At 45.7% G+C, this 25,894-nt stretch overlaps 1 protein-coding gene across 4 annotated transcripts in view; it reads left to right on the forward strand.

The window, feature by feature from the left end:
- LOC106582833 (ras association domain-containing protein 5) overlaps positions 1-25,894 on the forward strand; it is a 54,004-nt gene that overhangs the window by 6,869 nt on the left and 21,241 nt on the right. For 2 of the 4 annotated variants that reach the window (XM_014166324.2, XM_014166325.2), the window contains exon 2: positions 20,965-21,089. In XM_014166324.2, coding sequence (XP_014021799.1) covers positions 20,965-21,089 — 125 coding nt within the window. Of the gene's footprint in view, positions 1-12,671; positions 13,247-20,964; positions 21,090-25,894 lie in introns of those variants that run through there. The other 2 variants (XM_014166326.2, XM_045705151.1) reach the window with 2 other exon arrangements.

Consider the following 25,894-nt stretch of genomic DNA (forward strand, 5'->3'; position numbering starts at 1 on the left):
GAGCAGACATCCAGTCTAAAAGGCTGGTGACAGACAGAGACCTATAAGACCTATGACAGACATTAAACATCTCCTTATGTCTGTCTCTCCGACACTAATCTGGCTAGTTTAGGATCACTCCTCTCCCCCTCTATCCTCACTGGCTTTCCTTTCGCTCTTCCCCCTTTTCCTCTCCCTATTTCCTTTTCTTTTCCTCTCCACCTCCATTTTCTCTCTCCACTTCCTCTAGTCTTTCTCTTTCTCTATCCCATCTTCTCTCTGTCTGTATATCTCTTCGCTCCCTCTCTCTGTTATGTTATAGTGACTGCAGTGGGTTGTTAATCCCAGATGAGGCAGCTCCTGCCAGGCGATTAAGACTGGGAGAGCAGGCAGACGTCAGATTAACTTTTAATTGAAGGTTTCTGAGGTTGCTGTCGTAGAACTACACATACAGTACCAGTCAAAAGCTTGGACACACCTACTCATTCATTGAAGGGCTTTTCTTTAATTTGACTATTTTCTACATTGTAGAATAATAGTGAAGACATCAAAACTATGAAATAACACATATGGAATCATGTATTAACCAAAAAAGTCTTAAACAAATCAAAATATAGTTTATATTTTAGATTCTTCAAAGTAGCCACTCTTTGCCTTGAAGACAGCTTTGCACACTCTTGGTATTCTCTCAACCAGCTTTATGAGGAATGTTTTTCTGAGTCTGGAGTTCCCACATATGCTGAACACTTGTTGGCTGCTTTTCCTTCACTCTGCGGTCCAACTCATCCCTAACCATCTCAATTGGGTTCAGGTCGGGTGATAGTGGAGGCCAGGTCATCTGACGCAGCACTCCATCACTCTCCTTCTTGGTAAAATAGCCCTTACACAGCCTGGAGGTGTGTTTTGGGTTATTGTCCTGTTGAAAAACAAATGATAGTCCCACTAAGAGCAAACCAGATGGGATGGCGTATCGCTGTGGTAGCTATGCTGGTTAAGTGTGCCTTGAATTCTTAATAAATCACAGACAGTGTCACCAGCAAAGCACCATCACACCTCCTCCTCCATGCTTCACGGTGGGAACCACACATGCGGAGATCATCCTTTCACCTACTCTGCTTCTCACAAAGACATGGCGGTTGGAACCAAAAATCTCAAATTTGGACTCATCAGACCAAAGGACAGATTTCCACCAGTCTAATGTCCATTGCTCGTGTTTCTTGGCCCATGCAAGTCTCTTCTTCTTATTGGTGTCCTTTAGTAGTGGTTTCTTTGCAGCAATTCGACCATGAAGGCCTGATTTTCATGTAGTCTCCTCTGAACAGTTGCTTGAACTCTGTGAATATTTATTTGGGCTGAAATCTGAGGTGCAGTTAACTCTAATGAACTTATCCTCTGCAGCAGAGGTAACTCTAGGTCTTCCTTTCCAGTGGCGGTCCTCATTAGAGCCAGTTTCATCATAGCACTTGATGGTTTTTGTGACTGCACTTGAAGAAACATTCAAAGTTCTTGAAATTTTCCACATTGACTGACCTTCATGTCTTTAAGTAATGATGGACTGTCATTTCTCTTTGCTTATTTGAGCTGTTCTTGTCATAATATGGACTTTGTATTTTACCAAATAGGGCTATCTTCTGTATACCACCCCTACCCCACCCCTAACTGATTTTGCTCGAATGCATTAAGAAGGAAATCAATTGCACAAATTAACTTTTAACAAGGCACACCTGTTAATTGAAATGCATTCCAGATGACTACCTGATGAAGCTGGTTGAGAGTGTCAAGAGTGTGAAAAGCTGTCATCAAGGCAAAGGGTGGCTACTTTGAAGAATCTCAAATATATTTTTATTTGTTTAACACCTTTTTGGTTACTACATGATTCCATATGTGTTTTTTCATAGTTTGGATGTCTTCACTATTATTCTACAATGTAGAAAATGGTAAAAATAAAGAAAACCCTGAGTAGGTGTGTCCAAACTTTTGACTCGTACTGTATGTTTATTTGCTAAAGCTGGAGGGTGATGCAGAGCTGTCTGAAGACCAAAAGGCTGCGATCGGGTCTTTGGATGACATGTGGGACCTCTCTGGGGTAACAGCCGAGAACATAAAATGGCTGTTCAACCGTCTACTACAGCATGCGGTAATCACCCTTTTCCAGAGATCGTTCTCTGACTGTTAACCTAGCTTAGTTTTTGAATCTAGTTATGTATACCTTATTCCTGCTTTTATTTCAGTTTTATGAAGTTAGATTGTGTAGGAAGTATTTAATTGTGTGTTTATTTTCTTTTTATGACAAAGTGAAAACATGTTTTTAGAAATCTTTGCAAATGTATTGAAAATGAAATACATATCTAATTTACATAAGTATTCACAACCCTTTGTAAAGCACCTTTGGCAGTGATTACAGCTATGAGTCTTTTTGGGTTATTCCCTAAGAGCTTTCCACATTTGGATTGTGTAACATTTGCCCAATATTCTTGGCAAAATTCTACAAGCTCTGTCAAATTGGTTGTCAATCATTGCTCGACAACCATTTTCAGGTCATATATCTGAAAAAACAGTACCTCGACCACTCAGGAACATTCGCTGTCTTCTTGGTAAGCAACTCCAGTGTAGATTTGGCCTTGTGTTATAGATTATTGTCCTGCTGAAAGGTGAATTCATCTTCCAGTGTCTGGTGGAAGGAGATTGAAGCAGGTTTTTTTCCTCTAGGATTTTGCCTGTGCTTAGTTCCATTACATTTCTTTTTTATCCTGAAAACTCTCCAGTCCATAACGAGTACAAGCATACCCATAACATGATGCAGCCACCATTATGCTTGAAAATATGGAGAGTGGTACTCACTAATGTAATGTGTGGTATTGGATTTGCCCCTAACATAACTTTTAGTCCTGAATACAAAGTGTTAATTGCTTTGCCACATTTTTTTTCAGTATTGATTTAATGCCTTATTGCAAACAGGATGCGTGTTTTGGAATATTTGTATTCTGTGCAGAGTTCCTTCTTTTCACTCTGTCAGTTAGGTTAGTATTGTGGAGTAACTACAATGTTGTTGATCCATCCTGTTAATCAAAGTTTTACATCTCTTAAATAATTATGAATAGATCCACCATTGAGCACAAAAACAACACTTGTTACAGAATATTTTACATAAAAATAACATCTGTCAGACAAACCATGCCTGACAACATGATCCAATAAGACAGAAAAATAGAAGAACATTTAAAGGCTGTGGACATTGTGAACTGCAGTCAAGGGTGTGTGCCATAGGAAAGGGGTTAAGTACTTATTGACTCAAAACATGTCTGCTTTTCATCTTTAATTAATTTGTAAAAATATCGAAAAACATTATTCAATTTTGACATTTTGGGGTATTGTGTGTGTGTGTGTGTGTGTGTGTGTGTGTGTGGGGGGAGCTGTTTTTAAAAAAATCTAAGTTTAATCCATTTTAAATTCAGGCTGTAACAAAAACAAAATGTGGAAAAAGTCCATGGGGGGTGAATACTTTTCTGAAGTCACTGTAACTTCCAAAATAAAGGAAACACCAACATAAAGTGTCTTAATAGGGCGTTGGACCACCACGAGCCAGAACAGCTTCAATGCACCTTGTCATAGATTGTACAAGTGTTTGGAACTCTATTGGAAGGATGCGACACCATTATTCCACAAGAAATTCCATAATTTGGTGTTTTGCTGATTGTGGTGGAAAACGCTGTCTCAGGCGCCTCTCCAGAATCTCCCATCAGTGTTCAATTGGGTTGAGATCTGGTGACTGAAACACACACACACACACACACACACACACACACACACACACACACACACACACACACACACACACACACACACGTTAAATGCTTTATTTGAATCCACCAATCAAATTTACAAAAAAAATGATCCAAACATTTCAAAGGCACCTCCTTCTCAAAACGGCTACGCTGCCCACAACAGCGAAAGCAGAGCAGTACCTAGCCAATTGATTTGCCCTAGTTTTTGTCAGACCCGCAATCTGCAAGTCTGTGTACGTGGCTGAGACGGCCAAATATCAGCGCCACCAGCTTGCGCCTACACCCGAGGCTGTCCAAGCGTGCCATGAGTGGCTGGTATTTTAAGCAGCTTGTCGGTAAAGGCCTTCTCCGTGTAGCCGTCAAATGAGCAGCCCACTTCCAAAAGGAGCACCTCCCCCTGGCCTCCATCCACAACAACAATGTCTGGCGTGTTTGGCCCCCAGGAAAACACATCAACAACATCACACCAGCTTCCCCTTACACAAGAATGTTTATTCATCTGGCTGTTGGTGAGACTACTTGTCTCACCTCGCTATCAGGTCGATAAGGCGGTAATGTCTAACAATGTACAAATCCTTGTATGAACAGCAGCCATTCATAGTCCATTACGTTTGACTCATGTAGAATACAAAATGGGTCATGGTTTCCAGTGTACCAGAGTGCTAGATTATATTTTGTTGGGAGAACTTGCAGCCTTGCCTTAACAGTAAAGATGACACACACACACACACTTTAAACCCCCTATGCTCCTTTGAGACCCCTCTTTCAAAGTCCCTGAGATGGCTTTATTTTTTTTTATTATTTTACGTCAAATACAAACATACACATACGAACAACAACTTACAGACGCACAAACAACGACTAGATCTCCTCTGCCCAGACCTGCATGCTCACATCTCCATCCCTAGTGCCTGCATTATTGTTTGCCTTAAATTGTACCAATTTGTTTTTCTCAGTCGCCCATGCTGTTTCAATATTTCAAAAATTCGATTTTTCTATTGTGTTAATGATGGCGGATTGATTGATTTCCAAATGTTTTATATACGTTTTATTTAAGATGAGGGATGAGAAGAGAATAGTCCATCCCATCGGGTATCTCGCTACACCTCCAATTTGTCATGTCTTGAAATATATAGACAGACGGATTAAAAGTAATTTTACATTGTAATACTTCTGACAGCCAACTTTCTAGCTCCGCCCACAACTTTTGGACTTTATAGAATTCCCCAGAAAGCATGGATTATTGAATCATTCTTAGTTTTACACTTAAGACATGACCTATACGTTGGAGGGCCTTGGTATAGCATAACCAACAGGTAAAGGGGCTGCCTACTAAATTACCTGTTGGGGCCGGCAAAAATGGTAGTGTGGAAGATCAGGAAATATGAGATGCAGGGGACGGGGTGTACTGACCCCAGAGCTGTGCTGCTGAGGCTGATGCGGGCTCAGCTCACACTGGACCATGTATATAGGGTGCTGGGGTGTGTGGGCGTCAGGGGGTACAGTGGAAGAGAAGGGGGGCTTGGTTCTAACTTTCTAGGTCCGTTAAAATGAAGTAAAGTTTGTGCTATTAATTATGTAACTATTTGGGATTTATTGGCTTGGAGTTTGTCAAAAGGCACCTAAAGACTCTCAGACCCTGAGAAACAAGATTCTCTAGTCTGATGAAACCAAGATTGAACACTTTGGCCTGAATCCTAAGCTTCACGTCTGGAGGAAACCTGGCAACATCCCTACGGTGAAGCATGGTGGTGGCAGCATTAAGCTGTGGGGATGTTTTTCAGGGACTGGGAGACTAGTCAGGATCGAGGCAAAGATTAACGTAAAAAAGTACAGAGAGATCCTTGATGAATACCTGCTCCAGAGCGCTCAGGACATCAGACTGGGGGTGAAGGTTCACCTTCCAACAGGACAACGACCCTAAGCACACAGACAAAACAAAGCAGGTGTGGCTTCGTCTCTGAATGTCCTTGAGTGGCCCAGCCAGATCCTGGACTTGAACCTGATCGAACATCTCTGGAGAGACCTGAAAATAGCTGTGCAGCAACGCTCCCCGTCCAACCTGACAGAACTTGAGAGGATCTACAGAGAGGAATGGGAGAAACTCCCCAAATACAGGTGTGCCAAGCTTGTGGCGTCATACCCAAGAAGACTCATGGCTGTAATCACTGCCAAAGGTGCTTCAACAAAGTACTGAGTAAAGGGTCTGAATACTCATGTAAATGTGATATTTCAGTTTTTTGTTATATAAATTGGAAAAAATGTATTAAAAAAAACAGTTTTTGCTTTGTCATTATGGGATATTGTGTATCGATTGAGGGGAAAAAACGATTTAATACATTTTAGAATAAGGCTGTAATGTAAGAAAGTGTGGAAATGTGAAGGGGTCTGAATACTTCCTGAATGCACTGTATAGTTTGTATTTACAATGGTGTTTGATTCACTGGTTGCCCTTTTCTTGTGGCAACAGGTCACACGTTGTAACGGCTGTCGGGAGAGAGAGTAGACCAAGGCGCAGCGGAGTTAGTGTTCATCATGAGTTTAATTTAATGGACGAAAGAACACTATACAAAACAAGAAAACCGACAGCCAAACAGTACTGTCAGGTGCAATACAAAACAGAAACAGAAACAATGACCCACAAAACCCCAACGGAAAAACAGGCACTTATGTGTGACTCCCAATCAGCAACAACACTCTACAGCTGTGCCTGATTGGAAGCCACACGGCCAAAATCAATGAAACAAACCAACATAGAAAAATGCACATAGAACGCCCACCCAATGTAACACCCTGGCCTAACCAAAATAAAGAACAAAACCCCTCTCTATGGCCAGGGCGTTACACACGTCTTCCTGCTGTGATAGCACACTGACGTATTTTACCTAGTAGATATGTGAGTTTGTTTTTCGAATTATTTTGGGGTCTGTGTAATCTGAGAGAAATATATGTCCCTATGGTCATACATTTGACAGGAGGTTAGGAAGTGTAGCTCAGTGTTCACCTGATTTTGTGGGCAGTGGACACATAGTCTGTCTTCTCTCAAGAGACGGGTCTGGCTATGGCGGCCTCATAGTCAAAGCTTTCCTTAATTTTGGGTCAGGTATTCTGCCACTGTGTGCTCTTTGTTTAGGGCCAAATAACATTCCAGTTTCCTTAGTTGTTTTGGTTAGTTATTTCTAATTTGTCAAGTAATAATCTTTTTGATTTCTCATGATTTGGTTTGGTCTAATTATGTTGCTATCCTAGTGCTCTGTGGGGTCTGTTTGTGAACAGAGCCCCAGGACCAGCTTGCTCTTCTCCAGGTTCATCTCTCTGTAGGTTTTGGCTTTGTTATGGAAGGTTTGGGAATCGCTTCCTTTTTAGGTGGTTGTAGAATTTAACTGCTCTTTTCTGATTAGCCTGTATCGTCGTAATTCTGCTCTGCATGCATTATTTGGTGTTTTACGTTCTACATGGAGGATGTTTTTGCAGAGTCTCAATTTGGTGATTGTCCCATTTTGTGCATTCTTGGTTGGTGACCTCACAACCGTAGAGGGAAATGGGTTCTATAACTGATTCACATATTTTTTGCCAGATCCTAATTGGGATGTCAAATTTTATGTTACTTTTGATGTCGTAGAAAGCCCTTCTTGCCTTGTCTCTCAGATCATTCACAGCTTTGTGGAAGTTACTTATGGCACTGATGTTTAGGCCAAGGTATGTATTGTTTTTTTGTGTGCTCTAGGCCAACCGTGTCTAGATGGCATTTCTATTTGTGGTATTGGCGACTGGACCTTTTTTGGAACACCATTATTTTTGTCTTAGTGAGATTTACGGTCAGGGCCCAGGTCTGGCTGAATCTGTGCAGAATATCTAGGTGCTGCTGTAGGCTCTCCTTGGTTGGGGACCGAAGCACCAGATAACCAGCAAACAGTACACATTTGACTTCAGATTCTAGTAGGGTGAGGACGGGTGCTGCAGACTGTACTAGTACCCTCGCCAATTCATTGATATACATGTTGAAGAGGGTTGGTCTAAAGCTGCATCCTTGTCTCACCACACGCCCCTGTGGAAAGAAATGTGTTTTTTTGCCAATTTTAACAGCGCACTTGTTGTTTGTGTACATGGATTTTATAATGTTATATGTTTTTCCCCAAACACCGTTTTCCATCAATTTCTATTGCGGACCCTTGTGCAAAATTTAGTCCAAAGTATTTTTTAAATCAACAAAGCATGAGAAGACTTTGCTTTTGTTTTGTTTGTCAAATAGGTTGTCAATTTGTCAGTTAGGTTGTACAGGGTGAATACGTGGTCTGTCGTACGGTAATTTGGTAAAAAGACAATTTTGTTATTTGCTCAGAACATTATTTTCACTGAGGTGTAGAAGTTGTTTATGGTAATGCCGGGGATTTTCCCGAGGTTGCTGTTGAGTTATATCCCACTGTAGTTATTGGGGTCAAATTTGTCTCCTTTTTTGTGAATTGGGGTCATCAGTTCATGGTTCAAAATATTGGGAAAATGCCACAGCTGAGGATGATGTTAAAGAGTTTAAGTGTAACCAATTGGAATTTGTGGTCCGGATATTTTATTATTTCATTTAGGATACCATCAAAACCACAGCCTTTTTGGGTTGGAGGGGTTTGTATTTCGTCCTGTAGTTTAATCAATGTAATTGTAAATGATCATGCATATGTTTTTGCTATTTGTTCTTTGTTATAGGGCCAAAACGATTGGAGAAGTGGTTTTAGATAAATGTCTCTTCATGTTGTTGTTTGTTAAATAAGTTCACATTTTCCCAGAAGTGGTTCGATTCTATGGAATCTTCAATTACATTGAGCTGGTTTCTGACGTCCTGTTCCTTCTTTTTCTTTAGTGTATTTCTGTGCTGTTTTAGTGTTTCACCATAGTGAAGGCGTAGGCTCAGGTTTTCTTAGTCTCTGTGGATAGATTTCTACATTTATTTCTTAGATTTTTTTCATTCTTCTCTCTCTCTCTGCTTTCTCTCCTGTTCTTTCTCGCTCTCTCTCTCTCTCCTGTTCTCTCTCTCTCCTGTTCTCTATCTCTCCAGGGAGGCAGGCAGGCAGGTGTGGGGTCAGTCTCTGGTCACTGCACCCACAGGAAAAGATATGGAGTGACACTGCCACCGATAACTCAGCATGCAGGTAGACAAGCAGGGGACATTTGAGCAGAAACAACCGTGAATTAGTTAAAAACAGAACGAAAACTGAAAGCAGAGAAAATAGGAGATCAACCGCCCTTCTCGTGCAGTGAGCCTGTTTACTTTGGCCTGTAGCGATGTGTGTCACTGTTGCGTTATGCCTTATAAATCTCTCTCCGTTGGTACCTCGTTTATGGAGGTAAATCACCTTCCATACTCTACATATTCCCCTCCTATGCCCTCCCTACAGTATAACCTCTGTCCTCCCCTACCCTTCATATACCGTGTACCTTTCCTATGCTCCCTACCCTAAACCCTATGCCCTCCCCCATCTCCTACACAGTGCTGGCCTCAGCAGCAGCCATAGTAGTATGACTGGGTGTTTCTTTCTCAAAGTTCTATGGACTCCAGCAGAGGAAGTAGAGTGTGTTAATATCTCTTAGCTTCCTGTACTAACATACCACTGTCACCAGCATAGCTACAAATGTCTAACATGACCCCTCCTGACCACGCTAGTCTCGTCTGAGCAGAGAGTTCAACACTGGGCCAGCCAGGCAGGTAGATATTTTCAAAGTGTGTGCAGGTCGGTTGTATGTGTCAGTCATAGAGAAGTTGCTGCCTCTGAGCTTTCAATTCACCCCTTCATGATTTTTCTTTTAATAAAAGTTTTATCCTTTTATTTAATTAGGCAAGTCAGTTAAGAACAAATTCTTATTTTACAATGACGGCCTACCCTGGCCAAACCCTCCCCTAACCCAGACGACAGTGTGCCAGTTGTGCGCCACCCTATGGGACTCCCGATCACGGCCGGATGTGATGCAGCCCGGGATTGAACCAGGGTCTGTAGTGACGCCTCTAGCACTGAGATGCAGTGCTTTAGACCGCTGCACCACTCGGGAGCCCCATAAAATGATGAGTGTATGGCATGCATGGTTAGGGTTGAGCCAGGGTGGACATGGAGCTAGTGGTAGGGTTAGGGTTGAGCCAGGGTGGACATGGAGCTAGTGGTAGGGTTAGGGTTGAGCCAGGGTGGACATGGAGCTAGTGGTAGGGTTAGGGTTGAGCCAGGGTGGACATGGAGCTAGTGGTAGGGTTAGGGTTGAGCCAGGGTGGACATGGAGCTAGTGGTAGGGTTAGGGTTGAGCCAGGGTGGACATGGAGCTAGTGGTAGGGTTAGGGTTGAGCCAGGGTGGACATGGAGCTAGTGGTAGGGTTAGGGTTGAGCCAGGGTGGACATGGAGCTAGTGGTAGGGTTAGGGTTGAGCCAGGGTGGACATGGAGCTAGTGGTAGGGTTAGGGTTGAGCCAGGGTGGACATGGAGCTAGTGGTAGGGTTAGGGTTGAGCCAGGGTGGACATGGAGCTAGTGGTAGGGTTAGGGTTGAGCCAGGGTGGACATGGAGCTAGTGGTAGGGTTAGGGTTGAGCCAGGGTGGACATGGAGCTAGTGGTAGGGTTAGGGTTGAGCCAGGGTGGACATGGAGCTAGTGGTAGGGTTAAGCCAGGGTGGACATGGAGCTAGTGGTAGGGTTAGGGTTGAGCCAGGGTGAACATGGAGCTAGTGGTAGGGTTAGGGTTGAGCCAGGGTGGACATGGAGCTAGTGGTAGGGTTAGGGTTGAGCCAGGGTGGACATGGAGCTAGTGGTAGGGTTAAGCCAGGGTGGACATGGAGCTAGTGGTAGGGTTAGGGTTGAGCCAGGGTGAACATGGAGCTAGTGGTAGGGTTAGGGTTGAGCCAGGGTGGACATGGAGCTAGTGGTAGGGTTAGGGTTGAGCCAGGGTGGACATGGAGCTAGTGGTAGGGTTAGGGTTGAGCCAGGGTGGACATGGAGCTAGTGGTAGGGTTAGGGTTGAGCCAGGGTGGACATGGAGCTAGTGGTAGGGTTAGGGTTGAGCCAGGGTGAACATGGAGCTAGTGGTAGGGTTAGGGTTGAGCCAGGGTGGACATGGAGCTAGTGGTAGGGTTAGGGTTGAGCCAGGGTGGACATGGAGCTAGTGGTAGGGTTAGGGTTGAGCCAGGGTGGACATGGAGCTAGTGGTAGGGTTAGGGTTGAGCCAGGGTGGACATGGAGCTAGTGGTAGGGTTAGGGTTGAGCCAGGGTGGACATGGAGCTAGTGGTAGGGTTAGGGTTGAGCCAGGGTGGACATGGAGCTAGTGGTAGGGTTAGGGTTGAGCCAGGGTGGACATGGAGCTAGTGGTAGGGTTAGGGTTGAGCCAGGGTGGACATGGAGCTAGTGGTAGGGTTAGGGTTGAGCCAGGGTGGACATGGAGCTAGTGGTAGGGTTAGGGTTGAGCCAGGGTGGACATGGAGCTAGTGGTAGGGTTAGGGTTGAGCCAGGGTGGACATGGAGCTAGTGGTAGGGTTAGGGTTGAGCCAGGGTGGACATGGAGCTAGTGGTAGGGTTAGGGTTGAGCCAGGGTGGACATGGAGCTAGTGGTAGGGTTAGATATAAAACCAAAGGAAGTGGTTGAACTGTAATGGCTGCCTGGGGGATGCACATCAACAAGTGATATTGTTTTCACGTAAGAGCCTCCTATATTTGTTACTAACGTGTGTGTGTGTGTGTGTGTGTGTGTGTGTGTGTGTGTGTGTGTGTGTGTGTGTGTGTGTGTGTGTGTGTGTGTGTGTTGTTTTAGGCTGGTGCAGTTCTCCCGTATGTGTGACAGATCTGTGGGGAGTTTTACTCAGGCTAAATTTAGGGTGCCCTTGACAGGTCCTGGGACTGCTCAGAGGTGTGTGTGAACTGCCTTGTCTTAAAGGATGTTAAAGAGAGGAGGAGAGGGCACACAGCAGGTGTTTCAGCTACAGCAGAGACCAGGGCTTAAAGGGATACTGCGGGGTTTTGGCAATGAGGCCGTTTATTAGGGTTGGACGGTATCCAGATTGGCATATCGTCACACCATCCTTTTCTCACCCCGGGATTCATGGTATTACCGGTTTAGTACACAAGTGAGTCCAAAAGGGGGATGTGCAACTCAATATTAGTGTATAATATAGATTATTCTGTCATATAGGTGTGTGTGTGTGTCTGTTTGCGTGAGTGTGTGGCTGCGTATGTTCTTTTGTAAATGTTCATTAATGGTGACATTTACATGCAGTGTGAAGAAGTGTGTGATTGATGAGGGCTGGTACATCCTGTGTCTCCAAACTCCTCAGGCTCAGAAGTAGGGCAGCCCTCTCTCTTTTCCCCAGCGCATATTAATAGCCATTAGAGTGTGTATCATATACACCAAGATACGCACGCAGACACACACGTCACACACACACACACACACAGCCGGTGCGATGCATGTCATTTACAATTATACGATTTCCCACCATCTCTGTGATGTTTTGTGGTGAATCATTTCAGTTCATCAGGATATGACACACACACACACACACACTCACACACACACACTCACACACAGAGAGAAAGAGAGAGAGGGGCATTCATTGGGGCTCTGTCTCTTTAAGCTGTTTGCTGCTGCAGAGTGTGTGGGTGCTGCAGCAGAGGCACTGAGAGATAGAGAGAACGAGAGAACCCCGGAGTCCGTCAGCTACAAAACAAGTGAATGAGAGCGAGATATTCCAGTGGAGGGGACAGTAGAAGCGTGAGGGTAGTGGTACGTGTGGGCAGTAAGGAAGCGGTTAGGCAGAGGAGGAGGAAGTAGAGGCAAGCTGAGGTTTGAGGACTTTGAAGGGTAGAGGTGTGTGTGTGCGCGAACTAGCGGAGTGGTACGGGAGGAAGGGGTGTTGATCATGAGTGTGTGTATGTGTAAGGTAAGTGTGTGTTAGGTGTGTGTGTGTGTACGGGGTGGCAAAGCGAGAGGTGGACGGGGTGCTGGTTCGGAGCGTGGCACAGCTGGGCGAGTGGTGGCGCTGGGATGGCGGGCACTGGGGAGGCTGGCGAGCTGGCAGCCCTCGGACCGACAAGGAGCCCCTCAGCCGCGGGCAGGAGAGGGGCAGAGGGCACACGCCAGGGAGCGCTGTTGGGCTCGGGTACAGGACGGCGCCCGCAGGGTGGTGCCATGCTCCCAGACAGGCACAGGTAGCGCCGTTGGTTACGGGGCCGCGGGTAGAGGAGGGGGAGCGAGAGGGGGAGGCGGGGGAGAGCGGTGAGGGTGTGAGCCAGGTAAGAGCTTCTCAATCCTTGTCTCTGCGTGTGAGGGCTGAGGTGGGCGGCGAAGGAGAGGGGGAGTTGGGGGGTGAGGATGGCGATATGGGCAGTGCGTGTTTCGGTCAGGTGTCCAGGCGTTTGGGCAGGCTGTTACGGCGCCTGCCCAAGTCTCGCTCCTGGAGTGACGGACTTCGGATGCTCCGCAGAACCAGCTCCAATGGATCACTCATCAACTCTTCCTCAGGTATGGAGGGAGGGAGGGAGGGAGGGAGTAAGAGAAGATGGGGGATGGATAGGAGTGTCAGAAAGAGTGGGGAGAAGATGGCGAGATCTGGAAGATGATAGGATTTATGGGGATGACGGAGGATGAGGTGACTGGACAAGAGGTAAGAGCAGAGGAAGAAAAGGATACAGGAGAGAAAATAGGGAGGTGATGGGTATTGTTACATTGTGTGTCACAGGGGACAGCTCTGCAATGACCATTTTGTATGCTGGTACTCTGAATTTCTCTCTCTCCCCCTGTCTATCTCTCTGATCTCTCTCTCTCTCTCCCTGTCTATTGTGTCGCGTAAATGTGTGGGGATGAATAGATAGAGGGATACAGAAAGACAGTCATCAACACAGTGGAGCTTCTGGAACTCTTCCCCCAAACAGTGCATAGGAATTATCCACACACTGTTCAGTGAACCGACTCCCCTCCACTGGCAGTGTTCTATCACAGGCCATCCAGGTCATGCATATTCTATGTCTCTGAATGTCAGCCCATGATCAATGTGTTATATTAAACCTGATCTGTAAACTGATGGGACGATACCATGAAACCAGATTATAGCTGTCCGCCTGTGGTCTGTTGTGGGAATATGATATTCGAGCTGACTGTTTAGGGGCCCGGGATGGAGTTTAGCATCGATCCTAGCACGTGTTTGTTCACAGAGAAGGGAAAGACTGACGCAGTTGTGTCGACTGATGAATATAGATTGCACAATGGTCGGAGAAATAACGTAATAAGGCAGAGCCAGATCGATAGATTTACATAGGGAAAGAAGAAAAGAGACTGGTGTGTGTGTGTGTGTGTGTGTGTGTGTGTGTGTGTGTGTGTGTGTGTGTGTGTGTGTGTGTGTGTGTGTGTGTGTGTGTGTGTGTGTGTGTGTGTGTGTGTGTGTGTGTGTGTGTGTGTGTGTGCGTGTGCGTGCGTGCCAGCCATTTACTTCAACGGTGGCAGGATAGCCTAGCGGTTAAGAGCTTTGGGCCAGTTACCGAAAGGTCGCTGGTTCGAATCCCCGAGCTGACCTAGGTGAAAAATCTGTCGACGTGGCCTTGAGCAAGGCACTTAACCTTAATTGCTCCTGTAAGTCGCTCTGGATAAGAGCATCTGCGAAATGAAAGGGTGTTTTTTTTGTTCTAGACCTGTCTGTGTCGGGCTGATAAGGTCCTGAGCAGAATTCATCACTACACCTCTACGATGCCACAGCCTCTAGAGAGCCCTATATCAATCAGGGCTAGTGGAGAAGTTTAAATAGCCTAAAGAGCTCCCTCACATTCCAAAGTTCCTTTTCTACTTAATCGTAGATCATTGTATCGAAACGTGGAATTATCTGAAATGAGTCTTTATTACTGGCTGACTCCTCTTCTCCTCTAGCTGTCATTGACATGATTCTGTGTAGCAGGGCTTCTGTGTTGACCTAACTAACGGGCCAAGATGGCGGATGGAATCCCTGCTGTCCCCCGCAGTGCTTTATCAAATAGAACTGTTGACTTGCTGCTTCTGTTGTCTCTGGTGTCCTCCTGTCTAGGGGCCCCAGGGGCCAGGATTTTATTTTTTTCCCAGGAAAACCTCCTGGCCTCCAGACGCTGAGTGTGTTAGTGTGTTTTTCTCGTTGGACTGCTGCTTCCTCTGCCCTGACAAGCTGGTTATATCTGGTGTGTGTGTGTGTGTGTGTGTGTGTGTGTGTGTGTGCACGCGCTATTTCATACCATGAATTCTGTCTGAAAAACATTGGTCTGGTATATTTTATTCCTATTGTGTTACTATTGAATTGTTATTAAAAACGGTTTGGAATGGGCTCGTAAGCACGTACATGTGACAAATACAATTTCACACACCTTTCATCCATCTCTCACAACATCTCCCTTTCATTGGCTATCTCTAGTTCTCTCAAAATCTCCCCCCTGTGTGTGATTTGGCTAGCTGCGTTTTCAGGGGGTCTCTCTGCTGTGTGTGATGTCAGCTGTAGACAAGCACACAGATGTGTGTTCTGTTAGATAATGTCCTGGCCTTCTCTCCTCTGTTGCCTGGGAGACGGGGACAGTTCTGTGTTTTGGTTTGGCCTCCTGTGGGAGCTGTAGCCTGTAAGAAATGTGGAAGGAAGGAGGGATAGGGAGATTCAGATTGGTGTTACTGTATCCAGCAGAGACCAAACACACACACCGGAGCTTCAGAGGGGCATAGCAGACCATTTTGGTTTATGCTTAAGGGTTTGTTGACTTTGGCTGGTGTAGGCGGGTCAGAGCACGAGCTGTTTATTCAGGCTTTATCCAGGCTGGGTGAGTGGCTGGTGGGCACAGATGGATGTATGAGAGAGAGAGATGGGAACAGGGAAGTGTCTGTGATGGAAGAGAGGTGTGGAGGACTGTAGCAGTGCTACCACAGAGGGACATAGCTGGTCTCAAGGTTACAGTCTCTGGCACCAGAAAAGTCTGCTGACGGAGCTGAATCTGAGAGAAAAGGAGGTGGGGAGAAAGAGGGAGAGATCCAGAGCAGAGTGAGAGAGAGAGAGAGAGAGAGGGGTGTCAGCATAAAAGGTCCTGGCGACTGTCACAGAGAGAGAGAGAGACAGACAGACAGACAGACAGACAGACAGACAGACAGACAGACAGACAGGCATCAGTGTTTCCCCTCTTTCGTAAAAGCCCCCCTGAGTTCCAGGTACTGTAGGGGGATTCTCCAGCTCTGACCACAGCATGGCTCAGGGAAGTACCACACCGCCCCATTGTGTTCTGTGTCTATAGGGGAAGGGGTTCTGCAGAACCCAAAAGGAACGAGAGGGAGAGGGAGCAAGGAAGACAAATAGAGAGAGAAGGAAGTAGAGAGAGAGAGAGAGGTTATACGAGTTGTGCTGGGGAAAGTCCAGTTCTTCAGTAGTGCCTGTAGGGGAAGTGAGGTTCAGTACAGTAATGTTACAGTGCGGTGTGGCTCTGTAAGGGAAGTGACTCTTTAGACAGAGGGCTTGTTTGACAAGGAGGAGATTCCTTATGCTGGCTGGGGGAGTTTAGAGCTCAGAGCCTCAGGGAGGATGACTGTTGTGGAGTTTCAAAGTGTATTCGCCACGTACACAGGATACAACAGGTGTAATACGAGACAGTGAAATGCTTACCTTTTTAAAATCTTAGCTCGTTCCCAACAATGCAGTGATAAGAATAATGGGAAATAGAATAAAAATGTAAAGTAAGAATAAAAACGACACAAGAACTAATGAGAGTTAAAGAACACAAGAATCCAGGTTTATACGGGTTAGTACCAGTACCTTATTCAATGTGCAGAGTTACTGGAGCTGTTGAGGGGGGTTAATATATAAAAAGTGACTGGTAGCAGGAAATCCACATACAGTTGAAGTCAGAAGTTTACATACACTTAGGTTGGAGTCATTAAAACTCATTTTTCAAGTCGGTTATAATTCTTGTAATTCACTTTTAAGTGGGTGCTTTGCTGCAGGAGGGACTGGTGCACTTCACAAAATAGATGGCATCATGAGGACGGAAAGTGATGTCGATATATTGAAGCAACATCTCAAGACATCAGTCAGGAAGTTAAAGCTTGGTCGCAAATGGATCTTCCAAATGGACAATGACCCCAAGCATACTTCCAAAGTTGTGGCAAAATGGCTTAAGGACAACAAAGTCAAGGTATTGGAGTGGCCATCACAAAGCGATGTGATGAAAGAAATAAAAGCTGAAATATATCATTCCCTCTACTATTATTCTATTATTCTGACATTTCACATTCTTAAAATAAAGTGGTGATCGCAAACTGACCTAAGACAGGGAATTTTTACTAGGATTAAATGTCAGTAATTGTGAAAAACTGAGTTTAAATGTAATTGGCAAAAATATCTAAAAACCTGTTTTCGTTTTGTCATTATGGGGTATTGTCTGTAGATTGCTGAGAATACATTTTTTTTAATCCATTTTAGAATAAGGCTGTAACTTAACAAAATGTGGGAAAAGTCAAGGGGTCTGAATACTTTCTGAAGGTACTGTATCTAAACGTAAACAGGAGTACTGGTGACCAGTAGCAGGATAAATGCTAATGGAAATCAATAATCAAGCGTAATGGAGTGTGTGTGTGTGTGTGTGTGTGTGTGTCTTTGGTGACTGTTGGCCCAACAGCTCTTAATACCCGTACTTTAATAATACCCGTACTTTAATAATACCCGTACTTTAATAATACCCGTACTTTAATAATACCCATACTTTAATAATACCCGTACTTTTCAGTCACGGATGAGAGGGAATGTTTACTCTTTCAGAGAAAAGGAAAGTAAAAGAGTGCTGACTCTCACTCTCTCACTTTTCATCCTCTGTCATTTCAGTTTGATGGCTTTTCCCTGAGGGGATTTCCAACTGTCACTGTCTCTACTGTAGAGAGCGTTTGGAAACTCCAGCTCTGGCTTTGAGGTTTGATTATTTTGTTAGATATGGGTGTTTTTCAGGTAAATCCTGTGAGAAAATGGAATCTCCTGCTTTACTGTCTTACTGTCCTACCTGCAGAGGAAGGGAGAGGGGGGGGGACTGGGTAAGGGAGGATGGAGGGACTGGGAGAGAGGGGGAGAAGTAGAGAGAGGGAAGACGTGTCTGAGTCAGTGTGAGGTCAATCAATTGTTCTGCTCAAACCAATCAGGCTTCTCACTTCAGCACTTGGGCTCCGTCCTCATTGTAGATAGAGGACATCGACCACATCTCTGCACCCACTGCTGTTTCTCTCTCTCTCTCTTCCTCATCTCCTCCTCTCTCCCTCACATCACCACTCATCTCCTCTCTCCCTCTCCCTTCCTCTCTCCGATGCCATAGATTTTTTCCCCCCTGCGCCTAGTTTTGTGAGACAATGCTCAAGGAGCTGGAAAATCTCAGCTCATCTCTGCGTCTGTAACCCGAGATGCCCTGTGTGTGTGTGACCAAGGCTGGGCCAGGCGATACGGAGGGGAGGAGGGGGGAGGAAGGAATGTGGGGGTGTTTGTGATGGCCAGGGGTGGGTACAGATAGTCTGCATCCTGCCCAGATTAGCAGGAGGGCAGACTGAGATGTGGGACAGACAGACAGACGACTGGGTGATGGTGGCAGGAGGAACATATGTTTACTGTGCTCCTCTGGGTAGGGGGTAGTCTCTTTCGCAGCAAGCAAGACTGTAGGGTAGAATAGGGGGGTATAGGGGGAGTAAATTAACAAAGGTTATAGGATTCGTAAGGGGGTCACGGGGGTGGGAGTTGAATTTCTAGGGGTACGTGGGTAGAGGGAAGGCGGCGAGGAGAGAGGGTACGGTAAACTCAGTGTGGTTACAACGACAGAGGGGTTTAGACAGTAAAGACCCTAATACTGATGGGGTGTAAGGGGTTTACTCACTAATAGTCCTAATGTGTGTTCTGGGGGTCTTACCAGGACCTCATGGGGTCTTTGGGGGGCTTTGAGTCCTCTAATCCACTCTGAGCCTGTTTGGGACATTTAATTGCATCCCCCTCGGTGCTGCAGAGACACAGAGGCTGTCACGTTCATCTGCGTTCAGCCCTGTTCGGCTGCGTTCTTCTTCTTCTTCAGGCTGGAGTTATGAGAGTGTCTTTTATTCTCTTCTTAACGTGGCTTAGTCTGCACTCCCAGCTGAGCTCTTCAGGGTGCGACGCTTCATCAACATGCTGTGTGTGTGCAGAGTGAATACAGTATGTGTGACCATTATCAGACTGTACATTATCCTCCCCTGTTGACAGCAGTGTATCAGAGGCAGGGAGAGGAGGAACAGACAGACGCCCAGGCAGCTGTCCATCCCGCTGTGCTCTGAGACTTACGGAGCATCTATCTGTCAGACTGGATCCACCCTCCTGCTCCTCTGTCTCCGAGCCTGTTGACAGGCCAGGGTTGTTCACCTCTTAGATCTATAAATCACATCAACACTCAAACAAACAGGCCTCAACGGATCCTTATTATGGGAAGATTAGGTGCGGCGCCAGACCTACCCTGGTGAACGAGTAGAGTTCTGTCTGACGTGAGTGGGACAGATAGGGTGTCACTAATCCTGCGGGGTGAGATGTGAAGAGGAGGACCGGATGGGAGGGTCTCCTCCCACAATGCATTTCCCCTCTCTGAGTGTTTGGGCTGGCCTACTATCTCTTGCGCTCTCTCTCGTTCTCTCTCTCTGAGCTCTAGTTCCATCAACACTGAGAATCTCTTTCCCAGGCACCTCCCTCCTATAAGCACGGCATCCCACCCTGTGCCTCCCGCTGACGCGTCAGGCTCCTCCAGAAAGGATATTTTGCCTTGGCTACCGAGCTTCTGTGTAGCTGTCGAAGTGTGTCGCTTCTGACTGTTGACCCTTCTTTTTGTTTTAATGGGAGAGCAGGCTGTCGCTTTCCCTTCACAGATCAATCTCTTCCTTTCCTCTGCTCCTTTCCCCCTGACCTCAGATCTAAAAACATTCAGCAGTGACAGTCTTTTCTATGTGTACTGTGTTGTTGTTAGCGCCCCGCACTCGCTCATCTCTATCGGTGAGATTTAAGCTCTTTGGCTCCATCTAGTGACATCTGTCATAGAGCATCGCTGTACTTAAAGGGATAGTTCCCCTCAAAATCAGTGCTGTGTATAAAGCATACAGAGAGCAGCCTTCTAGGTGGCGTCACGTGAACACGTTTCTCAGGCAGAAGTCTGAACTGAACACAGGGGTACGTTAGCAGATTTGTCTGAGATATGGTGAAAATACACACGAGTCATTTGAATCTATTTCATCATTATTCCCCGAGAAATGATTTGTATGCGTGTGTTGTCGTAGTTAGATGTTGTTACATGTGTGTTGTATTGGAAAACGTCCCCAGACCTTGACTCATTCCTCTGCTCTGAGAGAGAGAGAGGTCTCTGCCTGCTGGCTACATGACTAGTATGTGATTCTTCAATAGACTCACACACAGAACAAGTGCACTCTGTCAGCATTACAGTACGCCACACAAAGACAAAGGTGATACAAATGGTCAAACAATGAATGAGGGGATTTGATTCAACTGGCCGGGGTTATACCGGGCTATGGTCCATCAGGTGACCGGGCAAGGCGGTGAGGGAGTCCTGCCTTGCTCATATCGAACAGTTTTCATTGGGAAGGCAGATGAAGCGTTTAAAAATAAATAGAAAACAGTTTTCATTGGTACAGCAGATGAAGCGTTTAAAAATAAATAAAAAACAGTTTTCATTAGGAAGGCAGATGAAACATTTTAAAATATAAATAAATAAACAGTTTATTGGTAAGGCAGATGAAGAGATTAAAAATAAATAAAAAACTATCACTTTTGCATGTGAGAACACAGAATCCTTCTCATTACTCTCCAAGTCAGGCTGCTGAGGGGAGGACGGCTAATAATAATCCCTGGAATAGAGTCTATAGAATGTATTTGATACCGTTCCACTGATTCCGCTCCAGCCATTAACACGAGCCCGTCCTCCCCAATTAAGGTTCCAGCAACCTCCTGTGCCGACATCACTTTTATTTTTCAGCCAACTTCACCATCAGCCAGAACAAGGCACCTAGCTAAAGCCCAGAAGCCCAGTTCCAAAACAAATGCAATCCATTTTCATCTGGAGCAAACTACACCACCTGGGCCAGATGAATGGAATCCTCTCAGTTCCAAGGACAATATGTTATCATTGCTGCTCTCTAATTGGTGCCCTGTGTTTGAAACCAGTCATTGATTGGTCTGTTTATGTGTCCGTCAGACTGCAACTACACCTGTCACCAGGAGTGTGGAGGGCGGGTCCAGCTGGACTGCAACCAGAGAGACAGCAACCCACAGGAAACTACATCTCCCAGAAGACACTGCTCCACGCCTCCTCAGTACAAGGTAAGTCGGACCTAGAGCTAAATCAATTAGGTGTATACTGTGTGATGGGGGTAGTTGTAGGTCACGAGCTGTTTGACAGGCTGCTGCTGGTCCTGTTGGATGTGAAGGACTTGAGCTGATGACACACAGAAAGTCAATGCAGCAGACACACATTTGTTCTACTATCCTTGTGGGGATTGATTACCATTCAAAAACCTATTTTCCCTAAACCCTAACCCTAAATTGTAACACTGATTGTAACCCTAACACCTAAGCATTTTTCCCTGTGGGGACCGGCGAAAAGCCAAACACACACACACACACACACACACACACACACACACAGAGGAGACAAAGATATAACATCCACTCGATCACTATAGATTTTCTTCATTGATCCACTATTCTTGTGAGCGTGGCGCAGTGCTCTGCATGGTCAGGAGATTACCCTCAGCTTGTAAGCCTATTGTTTGTTTGTCCAGTCTGATCAACCAAGAAACAGATTGCTTATTCTTCCGGATAGTCACCATTTTTAAGTTTTAGTCGAGCACCCGATTCCCTTTTTTTGTTTATCTGGACTAAAGCGTTTGGGTATGCTTTTTGTTCCTTTTGTCTATAGTCTATATCATCACTGCTATATATTTCTCTCATACTGGTGGTTCCTCTCTCAGTGATGGGGTTAGTGTTTTAGTGTTTGGGATGGGATTTTCACCGGATTCATTTTGTTGAGTCTCGGGTTGTTATGAAACTAATAGGAATCCTCCCGAGGCCCTGCTTTCTTCATCACACTTTCTCTCTCTCTGTCACTCTCTCTCTCTGTCTCTCTGTCTCTCTCTCTCTCTCTGTCTCTCTCTGTCTCTCTCTCTCTTTGTCTCTCTGTCTCTCTCTCTGTCTCTCTCTCTGTCTCTCTCTCTCTCTTTGTCTCTCTCTCTCTCTTTGTCTCTTTGCATGCTCTTTGTGTTTATATAGCCTCTCTTTGGTGGACAGACACTGTGCTTTTAGCAAGCAAGCTGCTTTAGCTAACAGTGTGTATTATAGTGGCTGTCGGTCCCATGATGAAGGCTCTTGGTCAGATGAGTAGGGCTATATTCCTGGTTAAATTGTTGCCATAGAGTTAGGTATTAGAATACTAGAATGGCCATGAACCTTCGTATGACGGTCCAAAGGTCAGCCATGTTGGTCAGGGAGTTGGATAACCATGGTTTGCCAGTGCTGTGATCGTAAGATATTGTGTAAAACAATGAATGGGAAGAAGGTATCTGCACTGTATGTGTTAGGTAGCTAACCAGCCAGTTTTAGAGGAATGATGATTCCATACATTTTCCCAATGAACTGCCACTATACCAACATTCACAGAAATATAGTCAATCCACAGCATGAACCAGTATAAACTGTAATGCTAATAGTTATGACGATACTTTAGCTTTACTATTTGTATTTATTATGGATTATGGATCCCCAAGGCAGCAGCTATTCTTCCTGGGGTCCAGCAAAATGAAGGCAGGTATACAATTTAAAAAACATTACAATACATTCACAGATTTCACAACACACTGTGTGCCCTCAGGCACCTGCTCCACCTCTACCATACAAAATCCACGTGTATGTGTGTGTGTTTGCGTCTGTGCCTATGTTTGTGTTGCTTCATAGTCCCTGTTCCATAAAGTGTATTTTTATCCGTTTTTTAAAGTCTAATTTTACTGCTTGCATCAGTTACTTGATGTGGAATAGAGTTCCACGTAGTAATGGCTCTATGTAGTACTGTGTGCCTCCCATAGTCTGTTCTGGACTTGGGGACTGTGAAGAGACCTCTGGTGGCATGTCTTGTGAGGTATGCATGGGTGTCTGAGCTGTGTGCCAGTAGTTCAGACAGACAGCTCTGTGCATTCAACATGTTTTACCGCTCATAAATACAATTAATCATGATGTCAATCTTTCATCCAGTTTGAGCCAGGAGAGATTGACATGCATATTATTAATCTTCGCTCTCTGTGTACGTCCAAGGGCCAGCTGTGCTGCCCTGTTCTGAGCCAACTGCAATTTTCCTAAATCCCTCTTTGTGGCACCTGACCACACGACTGAACAGTAGTCCAGGTGCGACAAAACTAGGACCTGTAGGACCTGCCTTGTTGATAGTGTTGTTAAGAAGGCAGAGCAGCGCTTTATTACGGACAGACTACTCCCCATCTTAGCTACTACTGCATCAATATGTTTTGACCGTGACAGTTTACAATCCAGGGTTACTTCAAGCAGTTTAGTCTCCTCAACTTGCTAAATTTCCACATTATTCATTACAAGATTTAGTTGAGGTTTAGGGTTTAGTGAATGATTTGTCCCAAGTACAATGCTTTTAGTTTTAGAAATATTTAGGGCTAACTTATTCCTTGCCACCCACTCTGAAACTAACTGCAGCTCTTTGAGTGTTGCAGTCATTTCAGTCGCTGTAGTAGCTGACGTGTGTTCAGACATCCGCATACAAAGACACACTTCACTCAAATAACTATAATTCCATTACACAATTTCTGATGCATAACGCGCCTTCCATTTTATTTTCCTGCATAAGTAAAGGCAGGAAATGTATCACCTATGCCTCTACAGCCATTCATTCCAACTAGACTAGTTTTGGATTCCTCCCTGACCAAGATGGCCGCCATTATGAAACTTTGAGGGTTTATGACATAGTCCCTCTAGGAATTTAATAAGACCTCTAACGGTTCTTGGCCTCTGTGAGCACAGATACATTAGATGTTTGTCTGCCTACACTGCCTACTACATGGAAGCACACACACATGCGCCCGAACACAAGACATGCACACACACTCACACAGACACCAGAAGAGGCTTTCTCACAATCCTGCTTTCGTGTTAGCAGACTCCGATCTTGCTGATTTAGCTATCGAGGTCATACATATTTTCAGGTGTTCACGCACGCACATGAAGTATAACTGTATCTCTCTCTCTATCAAATGAATATCTGGCCTTTAACTGAGGGTGTCTATGTGTGAGCACGTGTAAATGTGGGCCTGCGTGTTTCTGTTGTGATACTGGCACCTCTGCTCTCAAAGCCCACACACTCCGGCACTGCCTAGAGTGAGCCAGATAACACACACACACACACACACACACACACACACACACACACACACACACATCTCTATCAGTGTGTAACGAGTACGCTGGCAACTGTGTAGCCATGCCTAGCGGTCAAATACTACACTGCTACCATGGAACACACACACACACACACACAATGTAATCTGCTCCCACACATGGGAGAGAGGGAATGAGCGAATGGGAGAAATAGCTTGACAGAATGTCGATGGGGTGACCTTGCAAACGTCACTAGAGTGAAAAAATAGACCCCTTATCCAAGTGTGGTGCTCATGTAGTACAAGTGCAATGTGCTACAGTGACAAAGACCTGTGTGTTAGAGCTGAGGGCTGCAGTGGAGGGCCAGTTGATTATCTCTGTAACCTGGAGTCATGTTAAACTCTTGTCTGGTGTGCAGGCTGCCCGGTGTCTTGGCCTCCAGTCTGACTCAGAGGCTGTAATGGTCATCTCGGCTGGAGGAGTACACTATTACTGCACCAGAGACCTGATGAGAGATGACCGCTCACATCTCAAGGCTCTTCTCCCTTGTCAGCGCTATACTCTCTCTCTCTCTTCCCTCTCTCTCTCTCTCTTTTCCTCTCCCTCCCGCTTTCTCTTTTGTGCTTACACCAGCAGAGATCGATTCCCCCTTTTCGTCAATAGCTCCACATACCCATTGTGTTTCATTGAGTCAGACTGGAGCCTAGTAAGGGTTGGCTGGGCTTTATCGACTCTGGGGAAAGGTAGGGGTTTTGGGGGGGGGGCTGAGATGGGATGGGGGGCGTGGTCTGTCAATGAGCTCCTCTCAACCTCCCCACCACCCACTGTCCCCATCTGTCTCGCTCTGTCCCCATCCTTCTCCCTCCACAGTGATGATGGTAATGGTGTTGAGGGCTGTCTCTGCTGGAAGACTAATCTGTCTTCAGCTGATACTGACCTGGAGAGAGGCAGACAGCTCTCTGCCTGTCTGTGGTTACCACTGCAGAGAAACAGACAGCTCTCTGTCTGTCTGTGGTTACCACTGCAGAGAAACAGACAGCTCTCTGCCTGTCTGTGGTTACCACTGGAGAGAGACAGACAGCTCTTTACCTGTCTGTGGTTACCCCTGGAGAGAGACAGACAGCTCTCTGTTTGTCTGTGGTTACCCCTGGAGAGAGACAGACAGCTCTCTGTCTGTCTGTGGTTACCCCTGGAGAGAGACAGACAGCTCTCTGTCTGCCTGTGGTTAGCACTGGAGAGAGACAGACGGCTCTCCCAACAATCTTTCAGAATGTAATGAAAGTCTGACAGGGGGGATGGCTTGATGAGATGGACAGGCTCCCTCTCTTTAATGGAGGATATGTCTCCTCTGACGGAACAGCCTCCCTCTCTTTAATGGAGGGTATGTCTCCTCTGACGGAACAGCCTCCCTCTCTTTAATGGAGGATATGTCTCCTCTGACGGAACAGCCTCCCTCTCTTTAATGGAGGGTATGTCTCCTCTGACGGAACAGCCTCCCTCTCTTTAATGGAGGGTATGTCTCCTCTGACGGAACAGCCTCCCTCTCTTTAATGGAGGGTATGTCTCCTCTGACGGAACAGCCTCCCTCTCTTTAATGGAGGGTATGTCTCCTCTGACGGAACAGCCTCCCTCTCTTTAATGGAGGGTATGTCTCCTCTGACGGAACAGCCTCCCTCTCTTTAATGGAGGGTATGTCTCCTCTGACGGAACAGCCTCCCTCTCTTTAATGGAGGGTA

This window comes from Salmo salar, chromosome ssa22 (genome assembly GCF_905237065.1).
Source record: "Salmo salar chromosome ssa22, Ssal_v3.1, whole genome shotgun sequence".
Taxonomy (NCBI): Eukaryota; Metazoa; Chordata; class Actinopteri; order Salmoniformes; family Salmonidae; genus Salmo; species Salmo salar.